Source organism: Chenopodium quinoa, unplaced genomic scaffold (assembly GCF_001683475.1).
Source record: "Chenopodium quinoa cultivar QQ74 unplaced genomic scaffold, ASM168347v1, whole genome shotgun sequence".
Taxonomy (NCBI): Eukaryota; Viridiplantae; Streptophyta; class Magnoliopsida; order Caryophyllales; family Amaranthaceae; genus Chenopodium; species Chenopodium quinoa.
This window is the reverse complement of record NW_018742418.1, coordinates 2,476,058-2,496,319: the sequence shown is the minus strand read 5'-3', so window position 1 is coordinate 2,496,319 and position 20,262 is coordinate 2,476,058. Positions and strand designations below refer to the sequence as shown.

At 37.9% G+C, this 20,262-nt stretch overlaps 1 protein-coding gene across 1 annotated transcript; it reads right to left on the bottom strand.

Moving 5' to 3' along the window:
• Positions 1 to 675: 675 nt before the first annotated feature.
• LOC110707975 (uncharacterized mitochondrial protein AtMg00310-like) lies at positions 676 to 1,362 on the bottom strand. Its single transcript, XM_021886071.1, has one exon. It carries the CDS (start codon positions 1,360 to 1,362, stop codon positions 676 to 678), a length of 687 nt encoding a protein of 228 aa, XP_021741763.1.
• Between the last annotated feature and the right edge of the window lie 18,900 nt (positions 1,363 to 20,262).

The window sequence follows — 20,262 nt, the reverse complement described above, 5'->3', positions numbered from 1 at the left end:
CATCACCAGAGAGTCAGCCTCAAGGATGATATCACTTAAGCCTTGCTCTATTGCCTTCTTTATCCCAAACCAAGTTGCTTTGCTTTCGGCAATCAAAGGATCCCATCTGGCTCTATGTCTGCTGACTGCCGAGAATAGGACACTACCCGTACAATCACGAGCAACAACACCCAGCCCTATCCATCCATCATCAGAGATCGCCGCGTCAACATTTACCTTCACTAGACCAGGTGCGGGGGGTTCCCATATCTGTCTGCTAGCAAAAGCGGTGGGAGGAGAGGTTCCCCCATAAATCCTTTCAGAGTACTCACCAAAATTTACAACAAGTCTGCTGTGCCTGTGCAAGAGAGCCTCATCCGGATCCCACTCCTTCTCAAAAACCCATCTATTGCGACGAAACCATATAAACCAAATAAGGAACAAGCTCCTTTGATACAACTCAGTTGAGAGGTTTTTTTCCCAATTGAGTATTACCTCTCCAAAAGAGTTCGATGAGACAAGGGAGAGGGCATCCTGGCAGCCACTTCTCAACCATAATTGATGCGAGCTAGGACATAGGATTGTGGCATGTATAACCGTCTCATTAGCTGAACTACAGCAAGGGCATCGAGGGTCCTCGACCAGGTGTCTATATTGCAGAAGGCTTCGAGAGGGCAATGTATTAGAACAGCACCTTCAGAGGAAGTGTCTGACTTTTGGTGTGACTTTAGCCTTCCATATTTCAACCCAATAATGATCAAAATTATCAAGGTCAAGAGACTTACCAAGTGTGTAGGCTGATTTCACACTATAGTGTCCATCCTTGGACCATACCCAAGTGAGGGTGTCATCCGTCAATCGTTCACTTAACGGGATAGCCATAATAGCGTGCTTATCTCGATCATTAAAAATGCCTTCGATTTTCTGCAAGTCCCAGGTATAATTCTCCTTATCAATGATCTCTTCGACATATTGACAAAGCTCATTATTCTCATTGGTGGTAGCAAAGCGACTTTCATCATCGATGAGCCAAGGGTCGGACCAAATTTTAATGTTCCGGCCATTACCCACTCTCCATAGCATGCCCTCCTTCACAAGCGCCTTTGAACTCCATAAGCTTTTCCATGAGTAGCTTGACAATGGACCTAAAGCTGCCTCTAAAATAGACGTTCGGGGGTAGTATTTTGCCTTGAGAACTCGGCTTACCCGGGAACTCTCATGTGTTGCTAGGCGCCACAATTTCTTTCCCAGGAGGGCTATATTAAAAACTCCCAAGTCTCTGAAGCCCATACCTCCTAGGCATTTAGGTTGGCATAAGGAACTCCAGTTCTTCCAATGGATCTTTCTACCCTTCTCGTTCGAACCCCACCAGAACCGAGCCATCATAGCATGAATATCTTGGATAAGGGCAATTGGGAATCTATACACACCAATCAAGTAAGTTGGGATAGCTTGGAATACGGACTTGAGAAGGATTTCTCCTTCCAACCTTGAACCTTCTTCCAGATTCGATCCTTCACTAAAGTGAAAATCGCTTTTTTTTATCGTCCTACCTCGGTTGGCAAACCGAGATATTTGGTGTGATTATCAACCATTTCCATTCCAAGAATCGAGCTAAGAGTGACCCGAGATGATAATTGGACCCCTTTGTTAAAAGACACCTCCGACTTGTCTAAATTGATTTTTTGCCCGGAAGTTGCTTCGTATTTGTTGAGTATGTCAACAATGACAGAACATTCCTGCTGGGTGGCTCTAGCACATAAAAGACTATCATCTGCAAAAAACAGGTGAGTAATCTCTGGGCCATTTATACTAGCCCGGGCTCCATGAATAAGATTTTTCTCCGAAGCCGCCTGTAACATTCTTGATAAAACATCAGCAATTAGAATGAACAGGTAGGGGGAGATAGGATCACCTTGGCGGAGACCTCTGGACGGAGTCAGAAGATCTGAAGGAATACCGTTGATAATAAAAGAGTATCGCACTGTGGAAACAAAGGACATAATAGTGTCAACCCAGGCTCCAGCAAACCCCAGCTTGGTCAAAAGTCTTCTCAGGAACTCCTACTCCACCCTGTCATACGCCTTACTCATATCCAACTTCATAGCAGTCAACCCACTACGGCTTTTAGATCTCTTCTTCATAGTATGGAATAGTTCAAGAGCAATCAAGGCATTATCTGTAATCAAACGTTTTGGGACAAAAGCGCTTTGATTTTTTGTAACCATTGCGTTAAGGAAGGGTTTTAATCTGTTTTCCACAGATTTTGAGGCTAATTTGTAGAGTACGTTGCAAAGGGAAATAGGCCGGAATTGGGAGATGCAGGTAGGGCTCTGAACTTTCGGTATCAAGGCTACATTAGTGATATTTATGTTATCCATAGGGACTCTTCTCAGAATTATGTCATTAACAAACTTTGTAACATCATCCCCTACAATGTTCCAGAATTTATGGTAAAAGATAGCATGGAGACAGTCTGGTCTAGGGGCCTTACAAGGACCCATCTGAGAGAGAGCAATGTATACTTCCTCTTTAAGATAAGGCCGACACAGGGAGGAGTTCATACTATTTGTAATCATGGTTGGGACACTGGCCAAGACTTCCTCCATCAACTGAACGTTCAGTTCGCCTTTAGCAATAAAACCCTATAAAAATCAAGAACAATATTCTCCACATTGGCCTTCCCTGAGCGCCACTCACCCTCACTATTATTAAGGCCTTTGATGTAATTTTTGCTTCTCCTTTGGGCTGCTTTATGGTGAAAGTATTTTGTGTTACGATCACCATCCTTGATTTCCGACACTCTTGAACGAAGAAACCAATAAGCTTCATTATTTTCATGGAGATCATCGAGAATACTCTCCAGCTTATTGCATTCGGCAAACTGGACTTGAGACCTCGCCTTCTTCTAGGCTTCCTTCAACATCTCCTCTGTCTCATTAATTTTCTCACCTAGATTGTCAAAAGCATTCTTACTCCACTTGGTTAAGTCATGAGCAATATGCAGGAGCTTGTTTGGCATATCTAGATGGCAAGAATTAGCCTAGGAGCTCTTGACAGCCTCCTCAATGCCATCTTCTAGCAACCAGCAAGTTTTGAATCGAAACTTTTTCCCTCTTTGAAGTCTTCTTCTTACCCCTCTTTGTCTCCGTATCCAACATGATGCCCACATGGTCCGATTGAAATTTAGTTAAGTGAGACACAGAGCTTTTGTCAAACCATGAGCACCAACGACAGCAAGCAACGAATCTATCCAGGCGTTCCCTTACAACACTGTTAAGGCCATTTCCACGTTCCCACGTCACCCACGAGCCATCATAGCCCAAATCTCTTAGGCTAGAGTCATCAAGCACGCCTCTAAAGGCATCCATATCTCTTTGATCTCTCAAAGCTCCTCCTAACTTCTCATTAGTACTAAGGATCTCGTTGAAGTCACCTCCAAACACAATGGGGTAAGGGGATGCTAGGTAGAGTTCGCGCATTAAAGTCCATGTTTTATGTTTCAATGCCCTGTCCGCCCACTCATACACTCCAACAAACCTCCAAATCCGCCCCCCCTCTTTAGTGATATCCCCACAAATATGGTGATCCGAGTAAGAGACTAAAGAGAAGTGAACCCCATCCTTCCGGAACATACAAAGGCCCCCCCTGATTTACCCCTACTATCCACACCAAAATACCTAGTAAAACCAAACTTATTTTTTAATTTTTCCGAGCAATTTCTGTTAATCATAGTTTCACACAGGATAACTACATCCGGGCTCAAACTACTACTCCAGTGACGGAGTGCTCGAATTGCGCGAGGGTTGCCCGTCCCTCGGCAATTCCAACAGATAATTTTCATTCCTGTTTGGGGGGTTGGTTCACTCCAACACCCCCCTACTTGACTTGCTACTTCCCCTAAAGAAGAGACTGAAGCGACTTTGTGTTTCTTAGTGAATTTCTGGAACTCAGGACTCATGTCCTCACAGTAGGAAGATTCTAGACTTCTCTTCGATGCACCCCCTCTAAATATTACATCACTATCCTTCGCATTACTTTCTCCTTCCTTAACACTTCTCCTTCTCCTAACAATACGTTTTTGACTGGCTGGTTTGACAGGTAGATCATGCTCCATCTCAACAACATCTTGAATTGTAGTAGGACTCACATAAGTACCTTGCTCATCATCGTTGGGATCAGCTCCCTGCCCTTCAATCACATCATCTTCTTTAGGCTCTTCAACTAGGCTTTTGATTCGTAAGACAGTTTTGGAGGTCTCAGGGTCCACCACACTAACAAGCATGACCTCTTTTGCCTTAGGGGGTGGGAAATACAACTTACGTGCAATCCCTGGGGGTCCAAGCTTAACAGTCCCTGGATCATTATAGCGTGGGATGTGATCCTTCTTCGTCGAAAGTAGCCCCTCCTTCCATCTCCTCTCCTTCGCAATTTCAGCCTCAGACTTCTTAGGGAATTTCCTAGGGGATTTCGAAGCCAAGGGCCGTATTGAAAAACAATCTCCTCGCTCCCTTCCTTTATCTCATCCTTATAATCGCAACCACCTTCAGTGTGATCTAGCCTCCCACAGAAGAAACAAAAGTCCTCTAATCTTTCGGATTTTATGGAAATCCACTTCGATGTCGAAAAACCAGTAGCCAGAAAAAGACCCCTACGCAGCGGTTTATCAATGTCAAACATGACCTTCATCCGCATAAATTCTCCCCAACCCAACGGATCATCCTCATCAAGTTCCAGGAAAACACCCAAAGAATCACCGATTTCTATTAGGTTATTTCTGTTTCGCTTATTGAAAGGAACATCCAAAAGCGTAATCCACAGGGGAGCATACTTGAAAGCAACTTCCGATGGTTGTTCATCACCATCTACCTCCTTGAGAATAAGAAGTTTTCCATCAAAGAACCACGGGCATCCATCAAGAACTTTCTCTCTATCAGTATCCCTAATAACCTGAAAAACAAAAAGATTTGTCTCCACCATCCGTATCATTACCTTATCATGCAGTCTCCAAACCGATGTTAATGTTCGCTTCATCGCCTCCGCATTAAAGGGTTTTGTAGTTAGGAGCTTTCCTACCAGGGATAGAGCAATTTGATTCTTCGAGCCTTCATCCTCCGTCTCAATCGAACCTTGCCAATTACCTTCGATTCCTCTTTAGTCAATCTAATTCTCTCGAAATCATCTATTAATTCATCGGCCATAGTGAAAATTAAGAGGCAAGAGTGAAATTTGTGGAGAGATTTGTGAATTTAATGGGAAATTGGGTGTAATCAAACGGAAACTGTCAACCCTAGACAAGGGACAAACCAACCCTAGACGAGGGACTCATCCTCAAAGACCAAGTTAATACAAGGTACTTATTTAATTACATAATTTAGGGAATGTTCTTATAATCTTATAAACATATAATATTGATTCCCACGCAAAGGCAAGAATTATTAATATCTTGAAGGTGTTATTATAATGTAGCCCTACTTTAGAAGAAAGCTAGCTTTATGAAGAATAGTACATCAATAATTTGGTAATGAAGTTTACAAAATATAGCATATTATAGTATGTAAGGCATCACAAATTATACTTACCGTCTCATTGACACATTTCACTTGAAAGAAAACATAATACATCCTCCATCCTCAACATCGACAAAATTTACAATGTTCACATACATGAACATAACTCTTTTGGCCGTCTTTTGTAATTTATATGTTAGAAAATATAAAATTATGTGGGATCTTGTCAGATTTATCTTGATTTATACTTCAAAGTATCAACTTTTTTTTTCCCCTGCTACAATAAATATAAAGATATTAATGACATATATAAATAGTGAACTGATAAGTGTAAAACTCCAATGTTGTAGTTAAAAAAGAATGGAGGAAGTATTTTATTTTCATTTCACTCAGCTTTCTAGTTTCTGCTCACATAAAAAAACCTTGTTTTACAAGGAAAAAATCACATTAATAATTCCAACTTTAAGGGATTTACCTACTTGGGATATGATTATATTCTAATAATCCCACCTTTAATTTAATTTGCTACAGTTTGCCTCTAGCACCCCAAATGACCAATTACCTAATGAATGGGTACTTTTTTTTTTATTATATTAATGCCACGTGTTGCAATTCAAAAAAAAAAATTAAAAAATAGAAATTAAAAAAAAAACAGAAAAAAAACTAACCTACCTTTCCCTACCACCACTCCCTCCCCTTGCCCCACCGTTAAACTCAATACCCAACCCCTCCGCCCCTTTTCCCACCGTGTAAACCGCCTCCACCCCTCCCTTTCCCTACTGGTACACCCACAACCCCATCCCAAACCAACTCCCCCCCACCCCTCCCCAACCCAGAACCCTAACACCACCCCCTCCACGACACCGTTCGAAACTATTATACTTTTCTTGTGTTTTAATAAGTGTTACACTTATCAAATTTGGCCATATTTTTAATAAGTGTTACACTTCTTTTTTTGGCAAAAAGTTATATTTTAATATTATATCTTTTTCTCTCATGGTCCCCACACAAACCTACTACTATTATTTTTTTTTTTTTATTATTTCTTTTCTCTCACATTCATTACACAATAAACTATTAACCACATTATCTTTTTTTTTTTTTTACAATTTTTTAATACTCCAACCACTCCACTTACCTCTTATTTTATTTAATTCAATTAAATTGCCTAAATCAATGTGCCGCTCAAAGTGTAACACTTATTAAAATATGGAGGGAGTACAAATGAAATGGTCAATCATATTTGCGGTAGGGTAAGTTGTTTCGGTCGGTTTCGGGGATGAGGATTGTTAAGGGGGGAGTGTTGTCGGGGTTTGGCGAGGGGAAATTTTGGCCAGTTTCATGCGGGTGATTTAATCTAGGGGGTGGTGGTGGATTTGTTGGGTCGTTTCGGGGGGTAGAAGGGCCAAATGGCCTTTTTCGATGGTTAGGGGGGGTGGTGGCCGATTGATATTCGATTGGGCTGGTGGTGGCCTAGGGTTTAACGATGGAGGAAAGGGAGGGATGGTGGCTAGTAAAGGTTTTGTTTTTTTTAGACTAATAACGTGTTGACACGTGTCATGGTATCTGTTATAGCAGGTCGTTGATCGATTGAGCTTGCTGAAGGCAAACTAAAAAGGTGGGATTATTAGAAAAATACCAAAGTTGGGGTTATTCAGAATTTCAGAGCAAATCACCTAAATTTAGGATTTTTAAAGTGAATTGGTCCTTTTCAAGCCTCACCTCTACAACAAACCACAGTACCACACTACTTTTTTTTTTTTTCATTTTTTTTTATTTCACTCAGCTTCCTATCAGGCCTCACTCATTTCTTAAGTTTGTTTTTCTACCTTTTTTTATTTTTATTTTTTTTTCTTTGAGGAAAAGTTTCGTTTTTCTACTTTGTTGTCCTTAACTTTCCCTTCTCCTTCAACATTGTCAAGCTGAACGCCTAATTGCCTACAATAAACTACATTTCACAGCTTGCTACAATCAAGTTGTCATTAACTTTTATAATTAATCTAGGTATTAACATATGGATATCACAACAAAATTAGGGTCAATTGTTGGACTAGTTAAAGAACAAATGGAACTATTTTCTACTCCAAAAGTCCTATTTTTTTTATTTTTTTTTTTTCCCGTTTCAAAGCTTTATAGTTTTTCTATTAATTACTGAGCTGATTTTCTTTTTGCTTTACTGTGCATAAGCTAAACTGCTAAAGTAATATAAGTGTGTGGTTCAACAACTTGTGTCTGTATTATGACTATTGTACTACATAGTTCTTAAATAACCTCCCACAACATTCTTAGGTGCCCAAAATCTTATAAAAATTCTTTTAAAAAAAAATGTCACTCAATTCACTTAATTAGAAGACATTATTCTGGTTTTCATTTCACTAAGAATGTCTCAAATAATACTCGTACTTCTTTGTCCTGTCAAAAACTAAAATAAAATTCTTTGCTTTCAAAAACTGCACCACTTTAAATAGCAATGAGTAACTTTGACAATGCATATCATTAATTATTTAGTAAAAAAAAGGACAGAATACAAAAATTTGATACATGACTTATGAATATACATGCAAATTAAACCAATTCAATCCAGGGGCGGACCCATGAAGGAACAAGGGGGGACCATTGTCCCCCTACTTTCGGGAAAAAAAAACAGAGGAAAAAAAAATTTAGGAAAAAAAATAAAATTGGAAAAATTGTTATATAAAATTGAGTGTAAGAATAAATAAATTGTTTGCCTTAGCTAAGTTGGTAGTGGGCTAAAAATAGTCAAGGGGCCCAATTTCAGGTTTACCTAGATTAGGGTTCGAATCCCCCTTGTAACATCATTCATTTTTTTTTAGTGTTTTATTTTAAGTTATTTTGACTTTTACCACCCGCGAAAACGAAAAATTTGGTATTACCACCTCCATAAAAAAAAGTTTTATTTTACGACCACATAAAAAAAAAATTTGGCTTTTACCACCAATCACCGCCAACTAACGGAAATATATAAATTAATAAATAAAAAAAACAAAACCCAATAATATGGTGACACGTGGACATGATAGACCCTACTAACGAATTTAAGGACAGAATCCGTTAGTTGGCGGTGATTGGTGGTAAAACTCAATTTTCATTTTTTTTATGTGGTGATAAAATAAAACTTTTTTTTTTATGGAGGTGGTAAAAACAATTATGTTGTTTTTTAGAGGTGGTAAAAATATAAAATTCCTTTATTTTAACCAAACCACTCGACTACTCCATTATTCCTATTTCCCAACCACGAGGCACGAACCACCACCCACGCAACCACGAGTCATGGACTGCAGCGAACATCTTCGGCAAATGTTTGTTAAGAAATTAACATCACAAGATAATATGGCATTCGAATCCCCCTTGTAACATCATTCCTTTTTTTTGGGGGTGTTTTATTTCAACCATACCACTCGACTACTCCCTTATTTCTATTTCCCAACCAAATCCAAATTACTTGTATTGTGTACCTGTTTTAATTATTTTAAATAGGTTGATGTTAGTTGAATTATCGAAATTGTCCCCCCATTGTCAAATTTCTAGGTCCGCCACTAATTCAATCAACAACATTTTATATTAATATACTATGTACACCGTATGCTTTTGTTAAATTAGGAGAAATGTCTTTATCAAGTAAATTTACAGAGTATATAAATCAATAATACACTTACAAGAAATGATGTATGATTAACATATATATATATATATATATATATATATATATATATATATATATATATATATATATATATATATATCATGTAATAAGTACTCATGATAAGTGCTAAACACCACAAGAATATTTTAAGCCAATAACTACAAGAATTTTATTGAATTTATTTGTTGCTTCAATTCACTCAACTTTCTGGCTGCTACTGCCTTCGCAACACGGAAAAGCTTTATCCTGAAAGTCATAGATTCATCAAATAAGTTATGCATAATTTACAACTAGCAATTGTATATAATCCTCTAAAGTTATTAAAGGATGTCAAAAACATATTTATCATTGTTGAAGAGATCAATAGCACTTTGTACAAGAGGGTTCTGTTCGCCGAAACTCCAATAAGAGAGCACATTATGATAATTATGATGGCTGCCCAAAGAACTTTGGGTATATAACCACATAGACCCCAGTCATAAATGCTAATATAGTGGAGTAAAACGCTACCATGAGTAACACCATGCTACGATCAATCAATAACAACGAATTACTCGAATCTTGGACCATAGACCATACAAGGCAAATCAAAACCAACATGGAAGTACACATAGCCAATGTATTAGACATCAAAAATACCAAAAATGCAACCTTCTTGGCTAAAAGTGCTTCCCCGCTTTCTTGATTTAATCCGCCAGGAAGAGTAAAACATGCAGTAAATGTAATAGTGGCTAATAGAGCCGCCACCACAAAATAGTGAATTTCGCACTTCTAACAAATTGGTCCTACGCTGGAAGTATGATGTTTTTATCCATGGATTAAACCCGATTCTTTGGCACATTTCTTCCTGCACATGGTTTACAATAAAATGGATAACTACATGTACACAAATTTTGTGATTTAATGTGATTTACTTAAAGTAACTTTGGAGGTATTATTTGTGAGATATAAAAAATTCTAAAGTTGCAACTAATATGTAAGGGAGGAATTAGAAAATTGAAAAGCATACCCATTTACTATCGTCCGTGCAAGCTTGCTCCAACAAATCAATAGGAGTGTTTTGGTCTTCATCCTTGATGTTGTAAGCTATTTTTTCCATGCCGAGTAATGTTTCTGTCAAAGGTAATATTCGATTTTGTACTGCTAAGTGTAAAGGTGTCTTCCCTTGAGAATTTTGAACATTGATTAGATCTTTCATGCGTGGAAACGTAAGAAGCTCTTCGTATTCTGTTAAACTTGACAGTTTCATATGATGCAAAGGTAGGAGTATTCTTATGCTTAATACAAAGATCTCGAAAACCAGCCTGATTATGGTCAATGAAGGCATGAAGAGCCGAGACATGACCGTGCTCACATGCTTTAATCCAAGCCAAGGGTGCTCTATTGAATATAGACGGGTCCTTTGAAGGTTCAATGGGCACTCAAGAGGGGGGGGTGAATTGAGTGTTAAGTAATCGTTGGCTAATTTTGCTTCTTTTCGGATTATGTGTGAGGAACCAGTTGTGCTGGTTCCCGTACGCAGCGGAATATAAATAAGCAATAAAGAAGACAACAAATTTAACGAGGTTCAGCCAACTCAGGCCTACGTCCTCCTATCCTAAGTTCTTTATTAATCTACTCCGAAAAACAAAGACAAAGAACACTCTGCTGTTCCCTACTCCGGGAACCAGCAAACCCCACACTCTACTCCGAGTGTGCTCTCGACTTACACTCGTAAGCCCAATGTGTTTGAACTCACAAACACTCACCCAGCCTTTAACCCCTTTGTTAAAGACTCAATACAAGAATCAAGAACTCCCCTTTGATCTCACTTCTACGAAGCTAATTAAGAGAAAAAGTTTAAGTACTAGAATGCTCTTGTATATGACTTGATGAATGGGATTAGTGCTTAAGTATATACTCTCAAATAATTGCTCTTTTAATTTCTGGAGAGGCACACGAAATATGTGAAATAAGATGAGTTTATATAAGCTTAGATTCCTAAAACCTAGTTTCCTTAAATCACACAATCTTAGAGAATAAGATATAATGTAATTTTAGGAAAGTTTTTATCTTATTTGATTTAATCACAAAGATAGAATCAATTAAGATAAATACTCCTAGTTTTTAGGTAACCAAGAATATTTCATCTTATTTCCTGCTGCACAAAATATTTTCAAAATAATCTTTTCGAAAAAAAATCTTTTTGTAAAATCTTTTTCCAAAACGGCAGCTCGAATACAGTGAACCTGGTTCCCCGACCTGGTTCCCTGAATTGAAACATGTTATGAAACCTGTTCCAACTTTGTACCAGATTTCATATCATACTTCAATATACTTTTAAGCACTTATATAACCCAAACATGCAAGCATACTACGGAGCATATTACATGAAAACCTAGATAACATATTAAAGCATAAATCGTCTTTTCTTCATGTAATCTTCAAGACTTGAATCTTCCTTGAATACTTCTATTATGAGCAAACAATCTTTCTTCGAAATATCTTCGAAAGGCTTCTATGCTCCAAGTCTTGGAATCAACTCAACTACTGCACATGTAACATGGTTAATGCACAATAAAGAGTATGTGACTGCTTTACCACGTAGCAACCATGGAAACAGTACATACTGGTTCCCTACCAGTACATAACACTTTTATCATATAACTGTTCCCTGTATAAAGACAAGTTAGTTCAATAAGAAAACTCATGTAAGTAATAACTTGTCTGGGGAAACAGTGTTCTATGTTAGCTGGTTCCCCCAACTGTATCGAACACTTTCAAGGACCTGTTTCCCTTAGCTGTTTGTCATCATTCAAAACTATCAATCAAAACCTAAGGGACTCAACAAATTCCCCCTTTTTGATGATGACAAACTCTTGAAGTTCCTGAACCTGTGAACATGCTCAAAAGGAAAACCGTCAAAAACTTCAAGGACTCAAGACTCTTTGGAACAAGTCAGTTAGGCCAACTGGTTCCCTAAACAAAAAATAGAAAATACGAAATTAGAAAATACGAAATAAAAAGACTCAAACTGACTCAATCTAAACTAGCTAAACCTTAGGCTTCAACTTCAGACTACTTCCCCCTTTTGGCATCATTAAAAAGTATCCACAAGTAAAAGCAATGTGCACAAGTTAATGTGCTTATCCATACAATGGCATCAACCACCATTCAAGCATTATGCTGCAAAAAGAGATTAGTCAAACAGTTCATACCATAGCAGAGTTAGTAGTTCATACAAGCCAACAAAGTTCAACCAAAGAAGCCCAAATCCATCCAAAAAGAAAGTTCATGGAATGGAGAGAAGTAGACAGACCAACAAAATCAGTTATTTAAGAATAAACATGAGGATGAGGAAAACAAGAACAGAAGCAGCATCACTCCTCATCATCATTCTCGTTCCCTTCCTCCTCCTCGAACTTTGCAACATCTTCTGTATTATCATCTGATTCCTCTTCATCCTTGTCACCATGCTCTGCTTAAACCAAAATCATTATATTACTAAGCATATTCTTGTGATTCCCCAATCTGTTTCAAAACCACTTCCTGACCTGCTGGTTCCTCTATTTTTTTTTTTTATTTTTTTATTTTTTTATTTTTTTATTTTTTATTTTTTTTATTTTTTTTTATTTTTTTTATTTTTTTTTTTTTTTTAAAGAAAGCATGAGAGATATGTACTGATTCAGAATGTTCTCCTTGTTGCATAACGAGTGCAAAACTAGCATCACATCAATCAAGCAAAGAGGTTCTTGCTGGTACCCTTTTTCTCTTGGTTCCTGGAACAGCGTCAATGGACTGTTCCTCCTGCACCTTCTCAGTGAACTTCTTTAATTGAGTTATTCTACTTCGTACCATGGTCTTAGCAGTGGGTGTCTCCTCATAATAACCAACAACCTCTATTTCATCCTTTTCACTCTGACTTTTCTGAATTTCCTCCAACTTCGGGCTTAAGGACATTTATGCTTCCTTCTGATGTTCCCCCTGAGACTGAGCTGGTTCCTTGAGTGAACAGTAACCGAATGAACAATGATGAATTTAAAGCATACGAGAGAGAGAAAGAGAATTTCGAGTGATGATGATTGATGATCTGCACAAAGGGTTAGTGTATATTTTTAACAATGAAGCACAAAGAGAGAAGAAGGAAAGAAAAGAGTTAGTTGAGCCAATAAAAAGCAACTGTAAAGGATATTTTTAAATTGAAATCAAAAATTTGGTAATTATCTTTTACCATAATTATCTCAACCAACTATAAATAAGGCATATGATATGTTTGCCTTTTATATGGGATTAAATAACTGAAATAAGATAAATTCCTTCCAAAAGGAAATATCTTATAGTAATCTTCCGAAAATAAAAGATATTATCGGATGACATATCAGAGCTGGTCTGCTGTTTCCCTTTGCTGGTACCTGTATAGAACCATGTCACGCTGTTTCTGGCAATTCAGCCTGATTTCACCTGTTTCTTACAACAATGATTCTCAATCCTTTTGAGATTTTGAACCATCTACACAACACTTGAAAGATATCAACATAAGTATGTACACACACTATACAAGAGAATACCATTCTAACCAATCATTGAAGGAAGTAATTGAAGCCAATACCTAAAATCTAACTAGACCTAAAAGGACTCTTAACCTACAAAAAGACTCTCTACACAAAGGCTTTGTGAAGATATCAGCAATTTGATCTTCACTTTTACAAAACAACATCTCCACCAATCCTTTTTCCACATTGTCTCTTAAAAAATGGTGTCTTATTTCAATGTGTTTTGTCTTGGAGTGTTGCACAGGATTCTTTGAAATATTGATTGCACTAGTGTTATCACAAAACATAGGAACACTTTTATAAATAACACCAAAATCTTTCAGCTGGTTCCTTATCCACAGTAGCTGGGAACAGCATGAAGCTGCAGCTATATATTCAGACTCTGCCGTGGATAGGGCCACTGAATTTTGCTTTTTAGAACCCCATGAAATTAGACAAGAGCCAAGAAAGTGTGCCATACCTGATGTGCTCTTTCTATCAACTAAGAAACCAGCATAATCTGCATCTGTGTATCCAATAAGATCATTGGTACTGCCTTTGGGGTACCACAATCCCAGATTTGCTGTTCCTACAAGATACCTAAGTATCCTTCTAACAGCCTTCAAGTGAGATTCCTTTGGATTGCTTTGAAACTTAGCACACAAACCAACAGAAAACACAATGTCAGGTCTACTAGCTGTTAGGTAAAGTAGAGAACCTATCATTCCTCTATAAAGAGAAGCTTCAACATCTTTTCCCTTAAGATCAGCATCTAATTTTGTAGATGGGGGAACAGGTGTATCATAAGCTTTGCTGTTCTCCATGCCGAATTTTTTCAGCAACTCTTTTAAGTACTTTTGTTGATGGATCATTATTCCATCATCCATTTGCTTAATCTGCAGCCCTAGGAAGAATCCTAGTTCTCCCATCATGCTCATTTCAAATTCACTCTGCATAAGATTAGCAAATTCATCACATAAAACCTGATTAGTAGCACCAAATAAAATATCATCAACATAAATTTGTACTACAATCAAGTGTTTCCCCCTGGTTCTTATGAACAAGGTCTTGTCTATTGTTCCCCTCTTGTAATCATTTGCCATCAAGAAATTGGACAATCTTTCATACCAAGCCCTCGGAGCTTGTTTCAACCCATATAATGCTTTGTCCAACTTGTACACATGTTGGGGGAAAGGTGCATCTTCAAAACCAGGTGGCTGCTCCACATATACTTCTTCCTTTAAATATCCATTGAGGAAGGCAGTCTTTACATCCATCTGAAACAGCTTAAAATTCATGTGAGCAGCATAAGCAATTAAAATCCTAATAGCCTCTAGCCTAGCTACTGGTGCAAACGTCTCATCATAGTCAATTCCTTCTTGTTGATTGTACCCTTGCACCACTAGCCTTGCTTTGTTTCTGACTATAGTACCAAGGTCATCTAACTTGTTTCTAAAGACCCATCTAGTGCCAATGACTGATCTTTCCTTGGGACGGGGAACCAGGTGCCAAACCTGGTTCCTCTGAAACTGATTTAACTCATCTTGCATAGCTAGTACCCAATCAGGATCAGTCAATGCCATTTTATAGTCAGTAGGCTCTACATTAGACAAGAAAGAATAGAAAGCACAAAAGTTTTGAAAAACATTTGTTCTCGTTTGAATCCCCTTATTTATATCACTAATTATTTGATCAGTGGGATGAGAAGATTGATATCTATAACTTTTAAAATTAAGACTGTTTTGTGCTTTCTCATTAAGTTGGGAACCAGCATGTTCATGGATCTCTCCTTCTTCTGAGGAGCCAGGAGGATTCACATTCATGCTGTTTCCTCTATCATTACTTACCTCAGGTTCAGGGGTGGTACCTTCTTCTGTTCCCCTGAACTCATTACCTGTCTATTATTTGAGGAACCATCAGGACTTGGTTCCCCTTCAGAGTCCTCATTATCTTCATTTTCTTCTCTAGGCACTTCATCATTATCATCTGGTGGAGTATTTGGTAGGCCTAGATCTGCTTGCACTTCATCCGTGGGACCAGTATACTGGTTCCCCGTGAAATCCATCAATCCAATCACTTCATCAGGTTGTACCTGCGCAATCTCAGAAGACATGTTAAATTCATCAAAAATGACATGGACACTCTCCTCAACACGAAGAGTCCTTTTATTAAAGACTCTATATGCTTTGCTGTGAGAAGAGTATCCAAGGAAGATTCCCTCATCACTTCTAGGATCAAATTTATCAAGCTGGTCCTTCCCATTATTATGCACATAACATTTACATCCAAAAATGCGAAAATATGTAATGTTGGGCTTTCGACCTTTAAGAAGTTCATAGGGAGTCTTATTTAACTTTGGTCTAATGAGACCTCTATTCAATATATAGCAAGCAGTGTCAACAGCTTCTCCCCAAAAACTCTTTGGGAGACCACTCTCAATGAGCATCGTCCTTGCCATCTCCTCAAGAGTTCTATTCTTCCTTTCTACAACACCATTTTGTTGAGGTGTTCTAGGGGCTGAGAAGTTGTGATTAACTCCATGTTCCCTACAATAATCAATAAAGTTATCATTATCAAATTCAGTACCATGGTCTGATCTTACCGAGACCAGCTTGTGGGTGAGCTGGTTCTCCACTTGTTTCACCAATGTTACCCATTCTTCAAACGTTTCATCCTTTGTGTGTAACATCATTACCCAAGTGTACCTAGAATAATCATCAACCATAACACAGACATATCTATGACCTCTTCGACTTTGTACTCTCATGGGACCACACAAATCAATGTGTACAAGTTCGAAGGGTCTGCTGGTACTCAAAACAGTTTTAGGCTTAAAAGAGATTTTGACCTGTTTCCCCCTTACACATTCAGAACAAACTTTATCAGCTTCATACTTAATGTTAGGAAGGCCTACAACTAAGTCACGTGTTTTAAGTTTGTTTAGAAGTGTTAGGCTAGCATGTCCAAACCTCTTATGCCAAATCCATTGATTATTGTCAGAAACAGCTTTCAAACAGATGGACTTGTCTTGAGGGATTTTATCTAAGAAGGTGATGTAAACATCATGCTTCCTGGTTCCCTCACATACAAGTTCTCCTGTTTGTGAGTTAACTATGTGACATAGGTTGGCTTGAAACTCAACTATATTACCTTTGTCACATAATTGAGAAATACTCAAGAGATTATGTTGCAAGCCTTCAACATAATAAACATCATCTATTGCGTTAGAAAGTGTCTTACCAACCTTACCTAAACCAGTGATGGTTCCCTTGCTGTTATCCCCAAAGGTGACACTTCCTCCATCAAAGGCCACTAGTGAAAGGAATTGATCTTTATCCCCGGACATGTGTCTTGAGCAACCACTGTCCAAATACCAATAGGTGTCTCCCTTCACTCTAGCCTGCAAGAGCAAATCAAACATTAGTTTTAGGAACCCAAACATACTTGGGTCCCTTTTCAACAACATTAACATCTTGTTGATCCTTTCTTCTCCATACATATTTTACACCCTTGCTGTTCTTATTAGCACTAATTTTCTTAGCTGGACATTCATGCATTTTATGTCCATTTTTACCACAATGAAAACACACATGCATCTCTTTAGTCATGACATACTTGCCTCGTTGATATTCTTTGATCCAGGTGGTTTCTCTGGGAGACCAGTTAGTCCTGGTTCTCTGTCTAATATAACCAAGACCCACTTTTCCTCTGTTTCCTCTTGATGAAGTCAGGTAATTTAAGGATTCTTGAGCATTCAATAATTTGTCCACATGTCTATGACTATCATTAAGTTCTTTTTCTCTGGTTTCAAGTGTTTTAGTTAACAATTCGTTTTTCTCTTTAAGAAAATCAAAGTTACTTTTTAAAGCTTCGAATTGTAGATTAAGCTTTGAAACCATAGAGTCAATAGACATGTCAACAACCACTGGTTGCTTGTCCTTTTTCAGTTGATTGATTTCCGCATGCAAATCACAAATATTACTTTCATACTTATCAATCGTATTACTGACATCTACACTGGTACCTGTAGGGGAAACAGTGAACTGTGCAGCTTTAAGTGAAGCAATTTCCTTGTGAGAGTTTTCCAGGTTGTAAGCCAATGTTTCAAAGGCCTTCAACAAGGAAGTTCTAGTACACGAATTTGCTTTACTTATAGCTACTGAAAAATCAAGAGTATCACTAGTGGTTGATAAGTCTCTAGGGAACCAGGAGGTCAGATCCTCTTCACCATCAATTGGTTCAAACGATCTTTCCTTTTCTAGTTCCACTTTACACTTGTCCAATTCAACCTCTAGTTCTGCTACTTGATTTTTTAGTTCATAACAGACTCCTTCTAGATGATCACAACTAGCAATAGCAATATTACATTCACCACGTTTTTCTTTTAATTCTCTTTTGCAAGTTATGTATGTTTCACTTAGTTTATAGCATTCATCTAGTAAGGAATCAATACAAGCAAGCATATTTTCTCTATCATATTCATGCATATCTTCTCTAATTTGCTCTAAGCTTACCTTGCGTTCATGTAGTACATCCTTCTTTGCCATAAAGCATTTGTTGAATGTACTGGTTCCCCCTCTGGTTCCTGGACCAGTGCTGTTTTCCTTGATGTTTGTAAAGGCAGTTAGGCAAACATCTGAGTTGGGTGATCCTTCTTCCTCATCTGACCCTGAGTCAGAGTCTCCCCACATGGAAGCTATCATGGCATTCTTGTATGCTTGTTTATCTCCGGATTTAGACTGTTTGTCATTCCACTTAGGACAATCTCGAATAAGATGTCCTTTTTCTCCACACTTGAAACATCCTGTAGAAGAAGAATTAGAGTTAGATTTTTTATAGTTTTTAAAATGCTTACCTTTGAAATTCTTTCTTTGATCTCGAAGAGATCTCTCAAATCTTTTTGCAATCATGCTAATTTCATCTTCATCATCTTCTACTGTTCCCTTAAGCGCCATGCCTTTTGCTGGTTCCTTCTCAGACTTAGAGTCAATCAGCATCTCATGAGTCATAAGGGAACCAATCAGCTGTTCCAGAGACAAGGTAGACAGATCCTTTGCTTCATATACTGCTGTTACCTTGGCTGTCCATGCATCTGTTAAACTACGCAATAATTTTCTCACAAGATCCTCGTCAGATAAATTTTTACCAAGAGATCTAAGATCATTTACAATAGTCATAAACCTACGAAAGCAATCATTGATTTTTTCATTTTTATTCATGGCAAACAATTCATATTTAGACATGATTAAATCAATTTTAGACCGTTTTACCTCACTGGTTCCCTCAAACGCAAGTTCAAGGGTGTCCCATATCTCCTTAGCACTACTGCAGCCAGATATACGATTTGTTTCGGTCTCACCTATTGCTTGTTGTAGTATTGACATTGCCTTAGCATTCTTCTCCAGCAACTTGTAATCAGCAGTGACCAATTCGCTATCTTTCTTGGGAACCTGGTTCCCCTCAACATCTGTCTTGAGAATGATATTAGGACCATTTTTAACTACGAGCCAGCATTCATAATCAATACCCATGATAACATTCTGGATCCTGTTCTTCCACCAAGCATAATTATTTCCATTAAACTTGGGTGACTTGTTGTCATAACCGATTGCACTTAATTCTTGAGTACTCATTCTTAACTCCTCTAGATGTTACTCTTTCGAGAAGCTTAGGCTCTGATACCAATTGAAGGTTCAATGGGCACTCAAGAGGGGGGGGGGTGAATTGAGTGTTAAGTAATCGTTGGCTAATTTTGCTTCTTTTCGGATTATGTGTGAGGAACCAGTTGTGCTGGTTCCCGTACGCAGCGGAATATAAATAAGCAATAAAGAAGACAACAAATTTAACGAGGTTCAGCCAACTCAGGCCTACGTCCTCCTATCCTAAGTTCTTTATTAATCTACTCCGAAAAACAAAGACAAAGAACACTCTGCTGTTCCCTACTCCGGGAACCAGCAAACCCCACACTCTACTCCGAGTGTGCTCTCGACTTACACTCGTAAGCCCAATGTGTTTGAACTCACAAACACTCACCCAGCCTTTAACCCCTTTGTTAAAGACTCAATACAAGAATCAAGAACTCCCCTTTGATCTCACTTCTACGAAGCTAATTAAGAGAAAAAGTTTAAGTACTAGAATGCTCTTGTATATGACTTGATGAATGGGATTAGTGCTTAAGTATATACTCTCAAATAATTGCTCTTTTAATTTCTGGAGAGGCACACGAAATATGTGAAATAAGATGAGTTTATATAAGCTTAGATTCCTAAAACCTAGTTTCCTTAAATCACACAATCTTAGAGAATAAGATATAATGTAATTTTAGGAAAGTTTTTATCTTATTTGATTTAATCACAAAGATAGAATCAATTAAGATAAATACTCCTAGTTTTTAGGTAACCAAGAATATTTCATCTTATTTCCTGCTGCACAAAATATTTTCAAAATAATCTTTTCGAAAAAAAATCTTTTTGTAAAATCTTTTTCCAAAACGGCAGCTCGAATACAGTGAACCTGGTTCCCCGACCTGGTTCCCTGAATTGAAACATGTTATGAAACCTGTTCCAACTTTGTACCAGATTTCATATCATACTTCAAT

What these genes read in the sequence shown, in the direction of transcription:
- LOC110707975 (XM_021886071.1), bottom strand. Translation starts at nt 1,362, where the DNA reads ATGGCTCGGTTCTGGTGGGGTTCGAACGAGAAGGGTAGAAAGATCCAT.